Genomic DNA, 17,715 nt, shown 5'->3' with positions numbered 1-17,715 from the left:
CTTTCCAACATTTCTCGGCTACTCGCGGTTCTTTCGCATCGTCGTCGCGAAACAGAATTCTAGGCGAACGTTATGAACGAGGAACGGCAGTTATAGACGGAAAGAATTCGTAGAGATCGCGGTCACGAACGATCGGAATTCCATGAATCGCAGCGTCTCGGAGATCGGATCGATCGGACGACCGATTCAACCGCGAGATTCGCTCCGCTTTAATCGAATTCCGAGCGCTGTTGAACGGAGATGCTCCAAGTCGGAGAACTTTCGCGTCGAAGACAATACACGAACCGCGCGTCAAAGGACAAGTGGCACGAATCTGATTGCGAGCACCGAAGACGTCGCGTGGCGACACTCAGCGTCGATCAAACCTAAGTTTTCAATCGTCAGATAACGAGAAACTTCATCCCGCCTCGGCATCTCGAAACGCGTTATCCCCTTTCCCATTATTTTCGGATCGCCGGGTAAATTCGTTTCCGCGAAGCTTGCGTATCTCTCCAATCTCGCTAATTGCGACGTCGCGACCGAGGTTCGAAGTCGGTCATTGCCGCGAATGATTATCAAATTCACGCGCAATCTTAAATTAACGCCTAGCTATAGGTTCGCGATGGAGCTGTAACTCTGTCAAATTGAGGTACGTCCGTTCTTCGGCATGTCAACGCATGCGGCAATGGCATCCTTAAGAGTCGGAGCAACATCGGTACAAAGAAATACGTATCGACTGCTCCTTTCCGCGATTTTAGTCCGCCGTGAGATCCAAGCGCACGGAAGCAGGAATCGCGCGTAAATTTGTTAGGCGGCCGGGTCGCTGACCTTTACGTTTTTCGCTACGTTTCCGATCTTCGATCGACGAAGAATCTAGTGACCGGAAACTTCTAATCCGGGATAAACGACTGGCGTTGGCGGAGCTGAAGCATTCGAGGGTATGTAACACGCGATTCCGATTCATCGATTTATTACTTTCGTACGCGCTGGGAAAAACTACAGGGCATCGCCTCGAGCGAATGTCCGTCCCAGATACGCCGGACTATTGTAAATAACAGCTTCCCCTGTTACACGTCACGATACCTATACGGACGAATTTTTCCGCCGCCGACACTTTCTGAAAATGTTTCAACCAGGAATTACGTGCAAGCTGCGCTTCTAGCGTAGAGAGACAGGAAGAGGGAAAGAGAGACGAAAAGAACGAAAGAGAAAGAATGGAAAGAGACGCGACGAACGCGGCGAAAAACGGTAAAAGGGAGGAGACTCACCCGATTTCTCGTCGACGGTGGAAGCGATACCAGCGACGTAGGGAACAGCCTTCGTTAGTCCAATGAGTAACAGTACACTCCACATGTTCTTTCCTTGTTTATTCCTTGTTACCTTCGTCACAAATCCCAGCACTCGGAGCCAAAGCAAAGGTAAGCCACGGAGAACGGCTTCGTTCTATCTGTTGCTACCCTCGCGGTACGTAACGCGTTAAGTCATTTTCTCGCGGTACCCGGATTTATTCCCGATCTATTCGCACTCTCATCTTAATTTCCAGTGTCCGTTCGCGTCCTCGCCGACGATCATCGTAAATCGGTTCGAGTCACGCATCTTTCCAACACCACCGAAATCCCATTTCGTGTAACGATGCACGCGTCGTTGTCCACCGAGATGTCGAAACGCGATGTTCTCTTCGAGGAAACTTCACCGCGTGTGGCAACGATTTCACGCGTTAACGTTTGGCCTACTCCGATCTCCTCTATCCACCGACTCTCGTGTTTTTCCTCTTTGGTTAAACACTAATTAAACTTGCCGCGGCACCGCCTCCACAGCCACGTACCGCAAGCACCGCGCTTTCCTCTTTTTCTCTCTTCTTTCTTTCATCCACTGTACGCCCGTTATTAAAGCGTTGCACATCAACGTGCCAGTCTCCGTGCCGTTAGAAAATCTACCGCACTTTCGACCTAACTATGCGCCACTATTGCCAATAACCTACAACGACGAGCACGATATCCGCAACAATCACCGGTGACCATGCTATATCCACCGAGGCCGCAAAATTCACCGCACAATCGACCAGCGTTGTTTGGAAAAAAGCGTCGCCTCGGTCGCGATGTCTGGAGCGACGTTCTTCGAACCAGTTGCATCCGTTTCCAACGTCTGCCACGGGCCACCACTTCCACCTGCTACGAAGATTCTTTGCGAAACCGATTACGGTTCTTCACGATCGACGAGACACTTGCACGAGACGTTTTACGGGACATCTAATTTTTGTCGTTGGCGTTGCGAGTTCTCGTTTAAGCAGAAGCCTCTCTTGGTGACACTGACGACTTTACGAAGGGTTACGATCTTTTCCAGCCATATCGCCGATCGACGTAAAGATCGAGATGGTTGGTTGCAGGATGTGAAAAGCAGATTCCAGAAACGCTGGGCGCGATAAGGTTCGATCGATCCGTCGATCGTCCGCCGATTTTAACACGTTCTTCCGGTGATCCAAACGAAAAACGAAGCACTGCGGAGACGTTCCATCACGTTGGCTTGCCACAGATTTTCGGTTTGCCTGGAACAGGTCCAAACAACGACAGGGACCGCGCACAGGCCTGCAATCTCGTCAATGGCCGCGAACTCTCTGAAATCGATTCTGCGAAGATTCAGCGAGAACAACCATCGCTGGATCGCTTCGTCGCCAAGTTTGCACATCCAGTAAGCAGAAGGCTGTCCTATTACTTTTTTCTCGATTTGGCGCGCTTTTTCTTTGCAATCTCGTCGGCCTTCGTCGGAAGCGTCGAGGCGACCGACCTTTATTTCCGAGATATCCGTTCCAAGTCTGAAAGTTACGCGAGAATGCAATTATCGCGAGTGTACACGCGATAATTCATCGTCGAAAGGTCTCTGTCGCTATCGGCAGGGAATCGACACGTGTGCGCGAACCAACCGTGTCCAGTCTCTTGGCCGAGGTCTCCGACAAACAGATTGGAAACGAACGCGTGCTCCGACAAGACGGTAACTAAGCACTCACGGTGCGGTGACTTCGTACGGATCTTGATCGCGCGGAGGGTAAAGGGGTGTAGAAGGCGCGCGAAGGATAGTGCGAAGGGTAGCCCGACGGCGCAGGCGTCCACACGACGCAGTAACACGTGGTCCTCGACCGACGGCGGACGGCACACTGACGGAGAAGACGAGCAAACGGCGCGGCGACGGACGCGCAGCCTGCAAAGCCTCCCGAGGAGGTGGAGGTGTCGGAGGAAAAGCTGCGGGTGGGGCGAAAGGGATGAAAGGGGCTCGACTTGTACACCGTGCCTATCCCGTTACTCCGATTCCAAACCAGAAAAGGACGTTTTGTCCTACGGCCGAAAGAATATGCGTTCGAATAGTGCGAACTTCGTGCTGGTAAACATCCGGGGAACGGATGCGGAATGCCACGCACATGCGTTTACCTTGTTCGATAACACCGACCTCCTCCCTGGCCGGAGTTATCCTAAATTTGATCGGTCACCGATTCCAAGACTGTAACGCAATCTTCTTCTCGATCGCGAATACGAGTCTAAGCTAATCACGTGGATACATCGTTTAATCGACGATAGTCATCGTAGCAAAGCTTTCCGCCTGATATTTCTCTAACTATGATCGAATCTGTACGAGACTCGATAGACAACATTTGTGAACTGCACGAACGAACAACGAAAAGCAGCTAAGAACAATTTCCGCTCGTGTACTTGCTCACATTCTCGAAAACGATAACCATAGCTACTTTATAATATGTATAGACGAATGCCATAGCTATCTATACGGTTCTGTATTTTTCTTTCGAATGTTTTCACGATTCGATAATCAACGATCAATTTCTCGTGCACAAATATTCCGAGGTCGTTTCTCGTGGGATACTGCGATTGCTTCGGTGTTCGCGAAGGACTCGAAATCGCAAATTCAAAGGTTACGTGAAAGGCGCGCAAAAATTTGGGAAACGTACTGTCTAAGAGAAAGAAGAAGAGAAGAACGGTGAGCGAAAAGAGAAAAAATCGAGGCGAGAATGGTCAAGCTGGTTTAGTTCAAGTTGAACGACGAAGCTTACGACAGTCGCGTTTAAGATACTTACGCGTACTCGGTCATCCGTGGACGAGTGTTCGCTTTTTGTTCGGTGTCGAAGGTGGTTTACAGTGGTTTAGGAGAGTTGGGAGCAAACTGGGTGGGCAAAAGGGAGAGAGGCAAGGGACAGGGTCAGCGGGGCGGAAGAGATCGAAATAGGGTGAGAGACCTCGGGGCGAAGGAGGCGGATGAGGAAGCAGATGCTCTCGGACTGGTGTCACGGATCATGGTCATCTTAAAAGCTTCTGAAAGGCAGGAATGCCACTCGCGCTTTCTGAAAGCTATCTTTTCGACGAGGGAATGGCTTACTCGAGGCTGCGCGTACGTGTATCGTACTCCACGATCGTATCTGTGAACGTGTAGAAACGCGAAAGAGTTGCCCGGTTATGCGAGTACCGCCACCATCTTTTCACGATAATGACTTTATCCGTCACGGATCACGTGCAGCTTATTCGACGGAAAGACCATTGACGAAAGATTAACAGGCAAATTCGATCTTTCCGCCTGTTCTCGTTATCTCGCAATCTCTCGGTTCTTAATCTCCGATTGGCTTAGTTTCCTCGTCAAAGTTACGAATACGCAACATTGCGCGCTCATCGGTACTTTGCAGTACGTATTATCGATACGGAAGCTGTCGCTCGAACGAGACATAAATATTTCACGTTTCACTTTTATTCTCCAAACGATGTAGCGGATGCGATGAATTTCATATGAACCCGCGCACAGGCCATGTCGCGTATATTACGTTCCAACGTAATTTAAACGCACTGAAAATTTCACGATAAAATCCAGCCAAATAAGAGCGCACAGACTCGAAATAACATCTACCTTTAATTTTCGCAACGTCCTAAAAAGGCGAGCGCGTGTTCCGGCGCCGCTATTCTCTCCTTCGAAATTACGTTCGATTTCTACCGATGGACAACGGTCAAGCAAGGAAGGGGTAAATTAATTGGACACGGGGCTCGCTATCGCCGCCTAACACACATTTCCGTGACAGTTGTAGAAAAATCACGCTCGATCGGAACGCAGCATGGGATTACGTGACATAGTGGCTGGCACGAACAACAGCCTCGCGCGAGAATCGCGACTCTTCGAGGCTCGATCGAGGGACGTTACACACAAAAATCCGCTATTAACGCGACCATTAGCCTCGCAGGCCTCGCAACGCGAATGGGTAAAAACGTTTTGGTTCCGTGAGATCCGGACCGAAGATTGGAGCGCCGCCTTCTTTCACGCAATACCGTTTACTCGATCTTTAGAAAAGCTACCCACTCAGAAAACTTTGCATCAGTTTTCGAAAATGACCAGCTTCTCGAAAGTAGGGTGAGCCACACCGATTAATCGTCGATTCGTTGCCTCGAACCAGCTTCGAACTAAATCGTATTCGACGATAAAAACAGGTAAATGTCGCGGCAGAATAAACGACGACTACGTCTAATCGTTAGAACAGTTTGTAATTGAATTATTAATGAAGAGATGTTATCGATCAGCCGACAGTAGTAATTTACTTTTGTAATTCGCGATGAGATACGGCGCGAGGAAAATAACCAAGTGGGGAAAACAGATCGTTCGCAGTGATCGCAATTTATGAAAGCCACTGTAAATACCGCGTGCCGGCAACTCGTTATCGCGGCCCCTTCGATTTTTCGTCAAATTTGCAGTCGAATCAAATATCCGAGAACGTGTATAGCGAAAGCAATGTTTCGATGTTTTACCGGGATATAATCTGCGTAAAAAGATTTATTGCGAAAACAATCTGTTGCAATGGGCATTGACGATTTGTCGAATCGTTGAAATGCATTTTCCCCTTCTTTATCGAATAGATTGTTATCCCCGGCAAAAGTGTTTACGAGAGTTATCATCTTTCTGCACTTTTTATTAATTTTCACGGCGGTATCGGTGGTTTCACCGCGGTTCCACGATGCAACTCCAACTTTCGCTGTCCGTATCATCGGAGAGGTCCACGGGCTTCCGAACAATTTTCCTAGTTACCCGTGCGCGGCAGTAGCTGCCAACTCGAAACCTCCAGTTCCCTATGTTATCGACGCTTTCCACGAGTCCCACTTCATCGTGACCCGACGATGTTGGCTTTCCTATTTACTCGTTATCCGCTCGCCGCCTATCAAGGTCATTAACCCTAGGCGATAAAAGTTAATTCACAAATCGACCAATCTCAAGACGTTTCAAAAGAGAATCACGACGATTGCGATAAAAAAATAGTCCATTGAGAATGATGCGCAGGAATGTCGCGGCGAAGCTATATAAATGTTTTTATTAATAATTACAATTACTCGCAAACAGCATATACTGATGAAGCTCGTCCATAAACATAACTACATGAGAATCGTTCTATCCATGGAGATTGTTTTCTCGTGCAAACACACACACACACACTCTCTCTCTCTCTCTCTCTCTCTCTCTCTCTCTCTCTCTCTCTCTCTCTCTCTCTCTCTCTCTCTCTCTCTCTCTCTCTCTCTCTCTCTCTCTCTCTCTCTCTCTCTCTCTCTCTCTCTCTCTCTCTCTCTCTCTCTCTCTCTCTCTCTCTCTCTCTCTCTCTCTCTCTCTCTCTCTCTCTCTCTCTCTCTCTCTCTCTCTCTCTCTCTCTCTCTCTCTCTCTCTCTCTCTCTCTCTCTCTCTCTCTCTCTCTCTCTCTCTCTCTCTCTCTCTCTCTCTCTCTCTCTCTCTCTCTCTCTCTCTCTCTCTCTCTCTCTCTCTCTCTCTCTCTCTCTCTCTCTCTCTCTCTCTCTCTCTCTCTCTCTCTCTCTCTCTCTCTCTCTCTCTCTCTCTCTCTCTCTCTCTCTCTCTCTCTCTCTCTCTCTCTCTCTCTCTCTCTCTCTCTCTCTCTCTCTCTCTCTCTCTCTCTCTCTCTCTCTCTCTCTCTCTCTCTCTCTCTCTCTCTCTCTCTCTCTCTCTCTCTCTCTCTCTCTCTCTCTCTCTCTCTCTCTCTCTCTCTCTCTCTCTCTCTCTCTGTGTGTCTTCCACCTTGTCTATCTTATTGTACATGGATTTTCGATACAAAGGCGCATCTCCGTGACCTCTGCAACTTCGACACGACCTCACAGAAGAAACGACTAGCTCTTCTCAGTAATTGGTGATCTTCGCTGGAACTTCGAAGCACGCGACCGTGCGATTTCCATCCATTAACGCGTAGTGTATAACCATAGAAATCTGCGAAACATCGTATGCCTTTCAATACGTAGTCGTATTCGTGTAACAAGAAAATAAAGTTTACTATTTTTATGCAGGTTACGAAATCGTCTCTGACTTGGCTCGATCACGATATCGACGGTTACTAGATCGGCCTACTGGTTATGATAATGCTTAATCTGCTCGATTAACGAGCAGCGTATGAATTTTTAGACGATATTTACGTCAGCGCTTACCGTTGGATAAATTTGCAAAACAGGAAACTCTCGCTTGTAGATATATTCAACGCCTTTCTTCAGCGAGCATCCCGCTGGAGTTCCATCTACTTTGAAAATGTTGTCGCATGCACTCGTCCCATCCACGCCGATGAACGGCAACGGTACTCCGACAACGGCGGCGCTCACTGAGTTTACTACATTCTCGACATCCTCGCTGGGTACAAACTTTTGTTCGACCGCTGCCTTCGTCCTGCGCTTCAGTTTGCACGGTGGCACGTCGCAACCGGTTATCTTAACCTGATTGGAATCCTCGAACTTTTCTCCTACGAACATGTTCATCGGTTAGAAAAATCATTCCATTTCTGATACGTATGTCGCAAGTCGCAAACCGGAATCGTATTGCATAATTTCACGCCGTTGATGTTTCCTTTTCTTAGAATCGAACGAATCTCTTAGCACGTGTTCACGAACAAATATTTTCCATGTTTTGTAACCTCCGCACACGATGTCTGCATTAGGAAAGATACAACGATCCGATCCAGTTTTCACAACTCGTCGATCATGACCGAGATCGTTTAGTTATACGCGGTTAAGTGTATCGTGTTTTATACAATAAACGTCGAACGTTACGAATCTACAACGTTACAACAATTTTACGCTCTCTCTTCTCTGTAGTGATTCGAACGAATGAAATCATTATCGAAACAAGATATGTAACGCGTGTAACATCGCTATCGAACAAAATAAATTTTCATTGTTGTCTTGACAACAAGAACATTATCCGTGTTTGTACGAACCGATAATTTCCGATCACATACGGCTATCACAGATAAATATGTTGCGTAAATATATACAAAAAGTAGGAGATGCGCTGGCGACAGTGAATGGCTATACATAGAATTTGGACGAACGATGGTCTTTTTCATGTTGCCTTGGAACAAATCGCATGACATAACAAGCGTACATTGAAAAAACCAGTTGCCACGTAGTTTCTGTGCGATAAAAATCGAATTACACACAAAAATTTCCTGAGAAATTTCTGTACGTTGCACAATGGTTAAATTATACGATTTAAACGAACAAATTTATTAAACGACATTTCCATGAACTTTTTGGCATTATTTTACTTTCTCTATGCACCGTATGTCATCAGTATGAAACTGTCGTAACATCTTCAATTCTCACAGAAGCACAAGATATAAAATACCACAAACACTCATTAGCAATTTCTCATACGCTCTTTTTTATGATAATTAGACCGCGGATGAATTTTTATGCATTTACGGAAGATTTAGAGGTGGAAACGTGCACGGAATGCGCGTACTATACAAAAATATATAAAATATTCGAAATGGAATACTCGTTATAATTTTTAATAGGCAAACCAAGTCCCTATTTAAGTTCCACTTCATTAGTGCAATTGTTAAAAATATAAATCTGCATGAAAATCCTCGGTCAATGGTGCTAATTACAACGTACGAGAATTCCAAAAATTTGAGATCAAGCTTCATAGTTATGAGACGCGGTGTATATTTACAAGTTGAACGAAAGCTAGAAACACATACTAAGAGGAATACACAAATATTGAAATATTATCGACGTTTAACATCCAACTCCTAATTAACATCTTAATTTTGTTCGTGTAAATCGATGAAGTTAACCATCGCGCGTTGACACTGATAGTGTGCCATTCTACCAAACAGCGTGTAACTAGATCAATGGTGAGTCGATTCTTTTGTACTTACCAGTGCCGCATTGATTGACTTCGGTCGCACTGGCAACTACGAGCAGAGCTACGAAAACGAGAATGATTCCCCTAAGCATCTCGGTGAAAGTGTTGCGTTCTCGAAGAAGAATCTCTGGGAAAATATGTCTCGGTCGTCCTCGCTCGTTTCAATCAGGCCCAAGTCCGGCTCTCGACTGAGAGTTACCACGGGATGTAACGTTATGGCCGGCTATTCGTCAAAGTTCACTTTAAATAGATTCCCCTTCCCAGAGAAGGCAGACTTCCCGGTGGGGATAGGAGGAGAAAATCGCGCCACGAATGGAAGGGATTCCATAAATTTATGAAACTTAGAGGGAAGACCGTGGCAACGAGGACGATGCAACGTCAGGAGCACGTGCATATCGAATTCTGATCAAATCACGTTCGCGAAAAATCGCAAAGTCTATCGCTTTCTCGATGACGGTCACGCCATTCACGTAACGTGAAATGACGCTAGCCGGGCTACTATCGGTCGTCGCGTCGTTTCCATGCCCTGTCATTTCTCGATATCTTTAATTTCTTTCCTTTTTTTTTCTTTTTTGTCGGTCATCAATTCGGACCAGTAGCGCGGTGTAGCTTGCGAACGGAAATGAAACGAACCGACACGGCTGCGGAGAACAAAGCACCGGAAATTAACAACGGTATTTCGTTTCTCTGGTCTTACAACAAATGAAATTCCTAGTTTCCACTTACGAGAATGACCCGCGATTAATGACGGTAAACCTAAAGCGTTCCAACGTTCCGATTCCATTAATTCGTTGCACCGAAATCTACGTCTCCTCGTTCTTTCTCAAGGAATTCAAACACGAAAATTTCGTTGCGTGCTTGCGATCTATATAGATAGAGATATCGATCGGTCTACGTTACATCGATCAACAACAACGTTACAGATCTCCTGAAAATCACGTTGTCGTCGCTTCGAATGCAAACAAACATAGCGAAAGGTACAAACTCGCTTGAGCCTCGCTTCATCGTCGCGTCGGTTCGTTCTTCCGGTATCAAGTTATTGTTTGAAGGAAATAATAATCGTATCTACGTGATAATGGTAAAGACACGAGTCATCGGAGGACACGAAATGCAGGTCGTAAAGTAGAAAGTCGCCTAGAATACAAACGAGAAGAGGCTAGCGACTGTAACCTTGTGGAAGGAAAAAAGAATTTCTGATGAGTCCTTCGTGATAGATCTCGACTTCCTGGTACCTTGATCGTAGCCTCGTAATTTCCCAACGTGCACGTTCGCCAGTTCTCTCCTTTTTCGGTACACAGAGATGAGAAATTCGATTTGTTGGCCAAGAATAGCCAAGTTTCACTGTGGTGTATGATTGCATCGCAGATCCGATAGGTTAACTAGTTTCTAAACAATTTGATTGAATAATTGTAACAATGATGACTTAAAAACGCGTGGTTGCGTGCTCAACGGAAACTGCGTTTGTCGTCCGTGCATCTTGTACGATTTAAAATTGACGACGGAATAGTCGTCGGGCAGAAGCAAATCGGAAGATGACATCTGTAAAAGATGAACGTCGCATTCTCAGATCGAAAGTGAACGACGCGACGATATGTAATGCGAAGATATAAAATAATAAAAATAGCGATAAAAACCTCGTTCCTATAATCAGAGGCACAACGCGATACGATTCCCAGAAACGCTTTGCAAAAAACATTGCCGTGGAAATAATTATGCAGACCGCGCACGGTGGGACATCGACTTGTTTGTCTTTGCGCGCATATTTATCAGTCCGAAGTAACTCCATGGTCAATTTCCTTAACCCCGAGTTTCCGTATCAAAGTTACACCTTTCCTACCCGCCGATCTTTGCATTAACACCTTTTTCATTTGTTATTTTATACAAAACTGCGGAATTTCTTTCTTTCGCCTCAGTCGGGCAACTGTGTTTACCGCAATATACATACATATATATGCATGTTTTATGTAAATGAAATCATCGCGTCAGCAGTCCTCGAAACTTATGCGCTCGGAACTCCATATCGGACAAGTAAGCTTCAGGCTGTGAAGTTATTCTTTACGAGTTAAAACATTTGGAGAAATTTAAACGTTCGATTATTACAAATCGATCGTCGTAACACGTCGCTCACGTAAATATATTCATCCAACAGTCGATCAATGGAATATAAAAATTGTTAAAAGTGCAAGTGAAAGAACTGAATCTTTGCAATACGATCGAACAACTTCCTTCTCTCTACGTTCGTGTGGCAAAGGATAAAAGAAATCGAAAGAACGTGCAATTGGTCATTGTAAGATCTCTTTTTCCTCTTATAGCTTCTGCAAAGGCAATTATCTCATTTTCACTAATTAGAACTTCGTGCAAGGGACTAGAGCTCGCTTTTATCAGCTAAGTAGCTACGTCTTAATTTCTCGTGAAACTTTGATCCTCTGGAAACATCTGTACGTGAATAAGGAAGAAGACAAACGTTTCCGGAGGAGCGAAGAATAGTCGAAAATTCGATCGGTCATCATAGATTTTACGAATTGGTCGGTTGGAAGAGGCACGAACAAACTGACGCATAGGCAAACATAGTACGTAATCGCAAAAGTACATATTTTTAAGTCGCGGTCGCAGATACGATATCGGTTCCATTGCGGTTCAATGAGTTGCATAGTGCTAACTTGCATAAATACGACACTGTTTGACGCCAAAGATCACACGACAGAAACGAAATTGCGTTTGTAATGTTCGATAAACGAGAAAAGCGTCGGAGATTAGAACCTCTGCCGTATTATTCACCGACAACGGGCAACGATTCCGTTACGGTATGTTGGTAACGTTTCCCGCGGCCGTGAAAACTTCTCTCGAACGCATGCTACCTGAATACCTTTGGATTTACACATTTAGTTGTCATTTCGACGAACCGTCAAAATACGAAGATATGGTGAAACATTTCTTACGAAGTACAAATCGATCTGTTTTATCTACTGCCAATACAGAAACGCAAGTACGAGTCGTTTCCGTTACACGATTTTCTTTCGCGAGATGCCACTCGAGATTCCATCGTCGAGCGAAATATCAAACTGTGTTCACATTGGTCGCTCCTACTTCGATAACAGCAATTGCACATTATTCGATAAACGCAATTAACTCCATTTCAATTTGCAGTTGCACGACTATTACGAGGTACCTGTATCGATACGGAATAAAATCACGAAAAGATCATCTCATACCGAGTATCATTCTCAACCATCCTCGAACGATTTTCTGCCAACTAATTACTTGTCCGTTAATTTCGCCCGCCTTCTTCGCAGTTCTTTTTATCCTTAGAAGGAAAACGAACCAATGGCGGGCGTTTTTGATTTATAACGGTGCATGTTACGGAGTTGAAAACCTGCATCCGGCACGAGAAAGGTATCTAGGACGCGTGGGTACGAGTGGCTGTCGGAAAGAAAAAATTCTCAGCTCTAAAAGCTTTTTACCAACCCTCTGACGAACGTTGCCGACATTAGAGCATTTACCTATAAAAAGACAATGCCCGTAGACCCGGCAAGTTTATTCGACGAAACTCCTCGAGAAAATAGCGATTCGAACGAATGCGAACGACCGGATCGAAGTCGACGACGTTTGGATACACCTCGACGATGGCACATCTTGCACCGAGCAATTTTGAAAATCGATCAAAGTACGTGCATCGTCGACGGCTTGGCTGCTGCGATGGATGATTCCTTTCGTCAAAGGGAACGTTTCCACCAAACTGTCCGAATATCCGGCAGCGTTTTGAACGATTCGCGGTTTGCAGTTGCGCCAGTCCGAGATCTATTTTTGAACAGGATGTATTTATAAGTAACCTTACCTTTCGTGGTCCCAACTACGTGCCGGCACTCGCGTAAATGGTATTGCGACCATCTGAACCTCTTTCAGAGCCGATATCTCACGCGTCCCTCCGTCGTGAGTACTTGTTAAACGGAGTAACACGAATTATATCGTCGTTGGAAAATGCTTTTGTAATGGACGCCGCTACTTAACTCGCCAACGACATTAGTAATTAAATAGATTCATAGGAACGTTAACAGGCTGCTTCGACGAGTCCCCACGCTGCTTCTTCCTGCTCTGCTTTTTCATGCTTAGATAAACGTCGCGCCAAGGTCTGCCTTTCCATCCTCTCGACGATCTCGTAACGTCAATCAAGCAATAAAGCGTCATCTGATCGCGATTTCATCAACAAAATCGAGGATAACGTACGTTGGCGTGTCGAAAGAAACAAACAAGATTCGGATGTTGTAAGCGTGTTCGTCAAAATAAAAACGAGCGGCTGTCTTCATTTCGAATCAAAATCACGGCCCTACGAGACAAACGGAACAGCCTTTGTCAAGGGTTCCCTGGATAATCTCGGGAAAGCGGGATAAATAACCAGACGGCTCGTAGACCGAACCGTTTAGTCGTTTATATTTGGATACCGATGTATTCTACGATCCCCTCGTATTTTGCATCGCGATCGCCAACTCTTCGTTATTCTCTTGGCGTCTAAAGTTCTATGCCACCTTCGAACGGAGTTGAGAGTTTTTGCGCGAACACTCTTTCTTTGCCTGACGAATTAGTAACGCATTTGCAAAAAGAGAGAGATAGAGATAGATAGATAGATAGATAAAGAGAGAGAGAGAGAGAGATAGTCGAGATGCGAAATGTTATGAGATGAAACTTCGGTGCGGCGACCTTCGCGCGTGAGACGTTACCGCAAAACCAACTGCTTCCAGGAACGGCGCCACGATCTACGGAAGCCGACCTAGATGCTCCGCATATTAACCTATGAGCGATTCAAATTTTGGCGACGCGAAGATATTTTACGAAGAGTTTAAACTTCGACGAGGATCGCGCGAGCAATCTCTACGTTCGAATCCAATGGGGAAAGAAAAACGACCCGGTCTTGTTTTCCTTCTTCTCTCCCTTCGATGGAATCGGTCCTTGAATTCGAAAGAATTTCCCATGTCACGATGGACGAGGATCGCTGCCACGTGATACATACTATGTTTTGACTGATACCGTTCGCCGGCACCACGATAACTCGTCGAAGAAAGACAGCCTATCGTTGAAACGTATCGTTGCACGGAAAAAGGGACAAAGACGAAAGGTCCCATTCCCATAGGACGCTCGACGGGAGAAGGTTTTTAACGTGACCGGAGTGTTTTCTGTCAAACAAAAGCTTATTATATTATTAGCTTGTCTCGGCTCGGTGAGAAAGAATTTCTTTTCGACTAGAAAGAATGAAGGCCATGTTCGAAACCAAACCCCTTTTTTCCGTCCTGACTTTTCGTCCAATTGTATTACAGAACTCGAAACTGGCTCGTCATTCGCGTGAATCTCATTTTAGGCAAAGTTTTTCCTTTGAAACGCGAGACCCTATAATAAGCGCGAAGTTCGTGAACAATTAGAGGACTGTTTCATGAACCGGTCCGGCCAAGTTGCAGCCACGCGTCTGTCTCTTCTGGATTAAAGCGAGCAGAATACATCCAAGAATTTTAGATCGTCTAATTGCGCGCGTTAGAATAAAGCGTTAGTAATCGCGCGTCGCGAACGCTACGTTCGTGTGCGATGAAAAAAGTTAAAAGGTGCGTTTCGCGAAAAATTGTTCGCTGCGTTTTTCGTTCTACGATCGATGAAACAATTGCGATAACTACGTCGCTCGGAGCGATTCGGTCGCTAAATGGTCAGGTCGTCGAGAAGAAGAGAAGAGAATCTACGCTGGTAATCTGTCGAAGCTAATATGTACATATTATGTCTGCATGTTACACGTACACACATATGCTAATATACCGTACGCTAGAAGTTTCGTGGCGTTGTAACCGGTGTAATAAGGTTAAAGATTCGTTATCGTTTTCATACATCGAGCCGGTGTTCTTTCTGCTCGTTAAAACCGTAGCCTTTGATATCCGAAGCTCGATGTCCAGCTAGCATTAAGTGACTTACGACGTTTTCACTGTGGCCTGACGGAAATAGCGTTATGGCGAGCACGAGCAACAAGAAACGTCGCGAGAAAGGGGAAAGGAGATGTCGCTCGCGGGAGATACAAGACGGGCGCGTAGAAGAAAACGGTCGTGAGAACGAAGAGAGAATCGTCGAGAAGAGTGAGGAAGGGGAGGGAAAAGAAGGGAAAGGAAGGGGTAGGAAAAAATGGAGAAGAAAAAGGGAGAAATATCGCGGTGCAGAGGCGACTAGAGGAAAAACGATCGAAGCGAGCAAGGCCGAGGGAAAACGAACAAATGCTGCGCGTTGAAGGTAGGGAAGCAAAGGAAAAGAAAGACGAGCGAAGAGGGGACGAGGATAGAGATGGAGGCGAAGAGATACGAAGAGAGAAATCTTCGTTTTCTAACGGGACAGGTGCATGCCTCTATTTTGGCGAGCTCGCTGGCAAATGTTTTGTCCAAGCTGGTATAAAATCGCGACGTTCCTCCGCTCAGCTTCTCTTAGATCTCAACCCGCTCCTTTTAGTCTCTTCGAGTCTCCCTCTTTAGCTCGTTCGCTCGCGCTCAAGACGTTCGCTGAGGGAAGCGAGTCACAATCGACTGGGCGCTTTCGCTGCCTTTCCTTCCTTCATCCGGCCTCGCGCGCGAGAATTACATAACATTTCGTTTAGTATAGTCGCGAGTGAGACCCTAAACTCGTTTCGCTTATCTGCCTGGACGAGTGTGTCGTTCGACGCAAATGTCCGTGACACAATAGCGAAATTTTCTCAAGTAAACACGTTGATTCCGTTTCGAAGAGACGTTTCTGAAAGCTATCGTGACTCGTTTAACCATGGGAAAAATAATAAATTCCTTTGCTATAAGTCCAATTTAGTCACAGTGACGAGACACGTAACTAGAACGCGAGAAGAATGCCAATATCTCTCCGAAAAACTCCAAGAATTCGACGTTGTCGAATTCTTGGCGCCAGAAGGTTCGACAGAGAGAACAACATTAACGGCATCTTCGTTGAATCGCCTCTCCCTCGTTCTCGTCGTGCTTTGTTTCTTCCTCTCGTTCCTTTCTTTTTCTCCTGTCTTCGTTTCGCGCGTCATTTTTCCTTTCTATTTCGCTGCGCATAATCGTTCCGTAATAATTTTAGTTGACGTTAGACGCTCTCCACAGGCGCACCAGCGACGATCGTTGACCGCGCGCATACGTAACGATCCTACTGAAATTATTCCATTTCCATTCAAGAGGAATCCACGAGTTCTCGCGAATTTTCTTTTTCAATGCGGCGACACGACGTCGAAAATTCGTCGACGTCGATGTGCCAACGCGACCTCGTTAAAGTGCATTTTAATTCTCGCGAGGCGAAGATTTCCTGCACGCCGTCGCTAACCATTGCCGCTGTCTCCATTGAAATTCAATTCTCCCATGGTACAGGTCCAATTTTTTGCCGGTCAGGAATTTTTCTGGCATCCGGTGAATTAGCTTTCTCCTAGCCTTTTCTCGATGATATCGTCCCGTTGTCTGTTTACAACGGCGTTTGCCTACGTAGTTTTTCGAATTTCGACAGAAAGGAAAAAAAAGTCGGTTGCTAAGCGCGAAGAAAAAAGCCCGGCGCCTACGGGAAATCTGACGGAATCGAGACACGTGCGTGCGCGCACACGTGTTCACGGCCGAAACAAACGCGTGAATCCGATGGACGTGCACCAGCATTTCCAGATTTATCGACGCATTAGGGCTCGGCTAAAGCGGTGCCGCTTCGTTTCTTTCTGCGACAAATCGATTAAAACAGCGACAACGTAACTCGGCTTTTGTTCCATGCTTGTCGTCGAGTTATCGTGATACGCTCTTGTCTTTTGTTTACACCCCCGGGAATACTACACGTTGGTTTCCTGCACTAGAAACGAGAATCGATTTCTCCATTAAACGACGTCCCTGGCGTACAGAGGCGGCGTATTAGACTGTAATTTGTATTTGTTTAGTAAATAATTCTCGTTCCCTACGTAGAAACCAAAAACGGGAATGTACGCGATCCTGTTCGCGAAACCTTTGAAAACCAAGATATGTACGTAGTACGTACATGTTATAATAGAAATGGACGCTTTCAGAAGTCAATGAAAACGGATTTCGAGCTGCGTTTCTAGAATGGAAATAATTTGTCCTTGGACAAAGAGCTAGTTAGAGGCTATGCCCTTGAAAATGTACGAGCTAGGAAGCGAGAACTCCCTCCGGTATTAACAAATGTTTCCTATTAAACGAAACCGCACACACCGGCTGGAATAATTAGCAGCGGCGGACTATACGATTCCATATGGGCTATCGCTCTGGGAGTTTGAACGATTCATTCGCGAGAGAGAGTCGTATATAACTCGGTCATCGAAGAGGGGGATAGTAGTGGCGGATACGTCGCTCGAAGGGAAAAGCCTCGGGCCTCGTGAATCATGGTGGCCACGCGAAAACACCATAAAAATAATACAGCTATGTCACGATAGGGCAAGCGTGACTCATCCTCCCGCACGAGTCGTTAGATCTTACTTCCGAAGACTCGATCGAGTCAACCATGGGGTCCTCCTCGTGGAGACGATGAAAGAGTGGTCCGCGATTAGGGTGCGCCCCGACTGTCTCGACGCTGTGTCGA

The 17,715-nt window shown here is 45.9% G+C and overlaps 2 protein-coding genes and 1 long non-coding RNA gene across 6 annotated transcripts in view; 2 read left to right on the top strand and 1 right to left on the bottom strand.

Moving 5' to 3' along the window:
- Positions 1–414: 414 nt before the first annotated feature.
- Positions 415–8,143, top strand: LOC117151952. The gene is made up of 3 exons (XR_004462132.1): positions 415–424; positions 532–534; positions 7,986–8,143. It is a non-coding gene; the product is annotated as an uncharacterized LOC117151952 (long non-coding RNA).
- Positions 6,295–9,388, bottom strand: LOC100746862 (ecdysteroid-regulated 16 kDa protein). The gene is made up of 4 exons (XM_003491312.3): positions 9,161–9,388; positions 7,434–7,738; positions 7,009–7,218; positions 6,295–6,438 (listed from the first exon to the last, which is right to left on the bottom strand). The coding sequence occupies exons 1-3, from the start codon at positions 9,237–9,239 to the stop codon at positions 7,132–7,134; spliced, it is 471 nt and encodes a 156-aa protein (XP_003491360.1). The 5' UTR covers positions 9,240–9,388; the 3' UTR covers positions 6,295–6,438; positions 7,009–7,131.
- A 1,775-nt stretch (positions 9,389–11,163) lies between these two features.
- The window catches only part of LOC100746743 (synaptogenesis protein syg-2), a 23,695-nt gene continuing 17,143 nt past the window's right edge, over positions 11,164–17,715 (top strand). For 2 of the 4 annotated variants that reach the window (XM_024369265.2, XM_024369262.2), the window contains exon 1: positions 13,849–15,402. In XM_024369265.2, coding sequence (XP_024225033.1) covers positions 15,387–15,402 — 16 coding nt within the window. In that variant the 5' untranslated portion in view covers positions 13,849–15,386. Of the gene's footprint in view, positions 12,071–13,848; positions 15,403–17,715 lie in introns of those variants that run through there. The other 2 variants (XM_024369266.2, XM_012388449.3) reach the window with 2 other exon arrangements.

The sequence above is a fragment of the Bombus impatiens genome, unplaced genomic scaffold (genome assembly GCF_000188095.3).
Source record: "Bombus impatiens unplaced genomic scaffold, BIMP_2.2 scf_0548, whole genome shotgun sequence".
In the NCBI taxonomy this organism is placed as follows: domain Eukaryota; kingdom Metazoa; phylum Arthropoda; class Insecta; order Hymenoptera; family Apidae; genus Bombus; species Bombus impatiens.
This window is presented reverse-complemented; position numbering and strand designations above follow the sequence as displayed.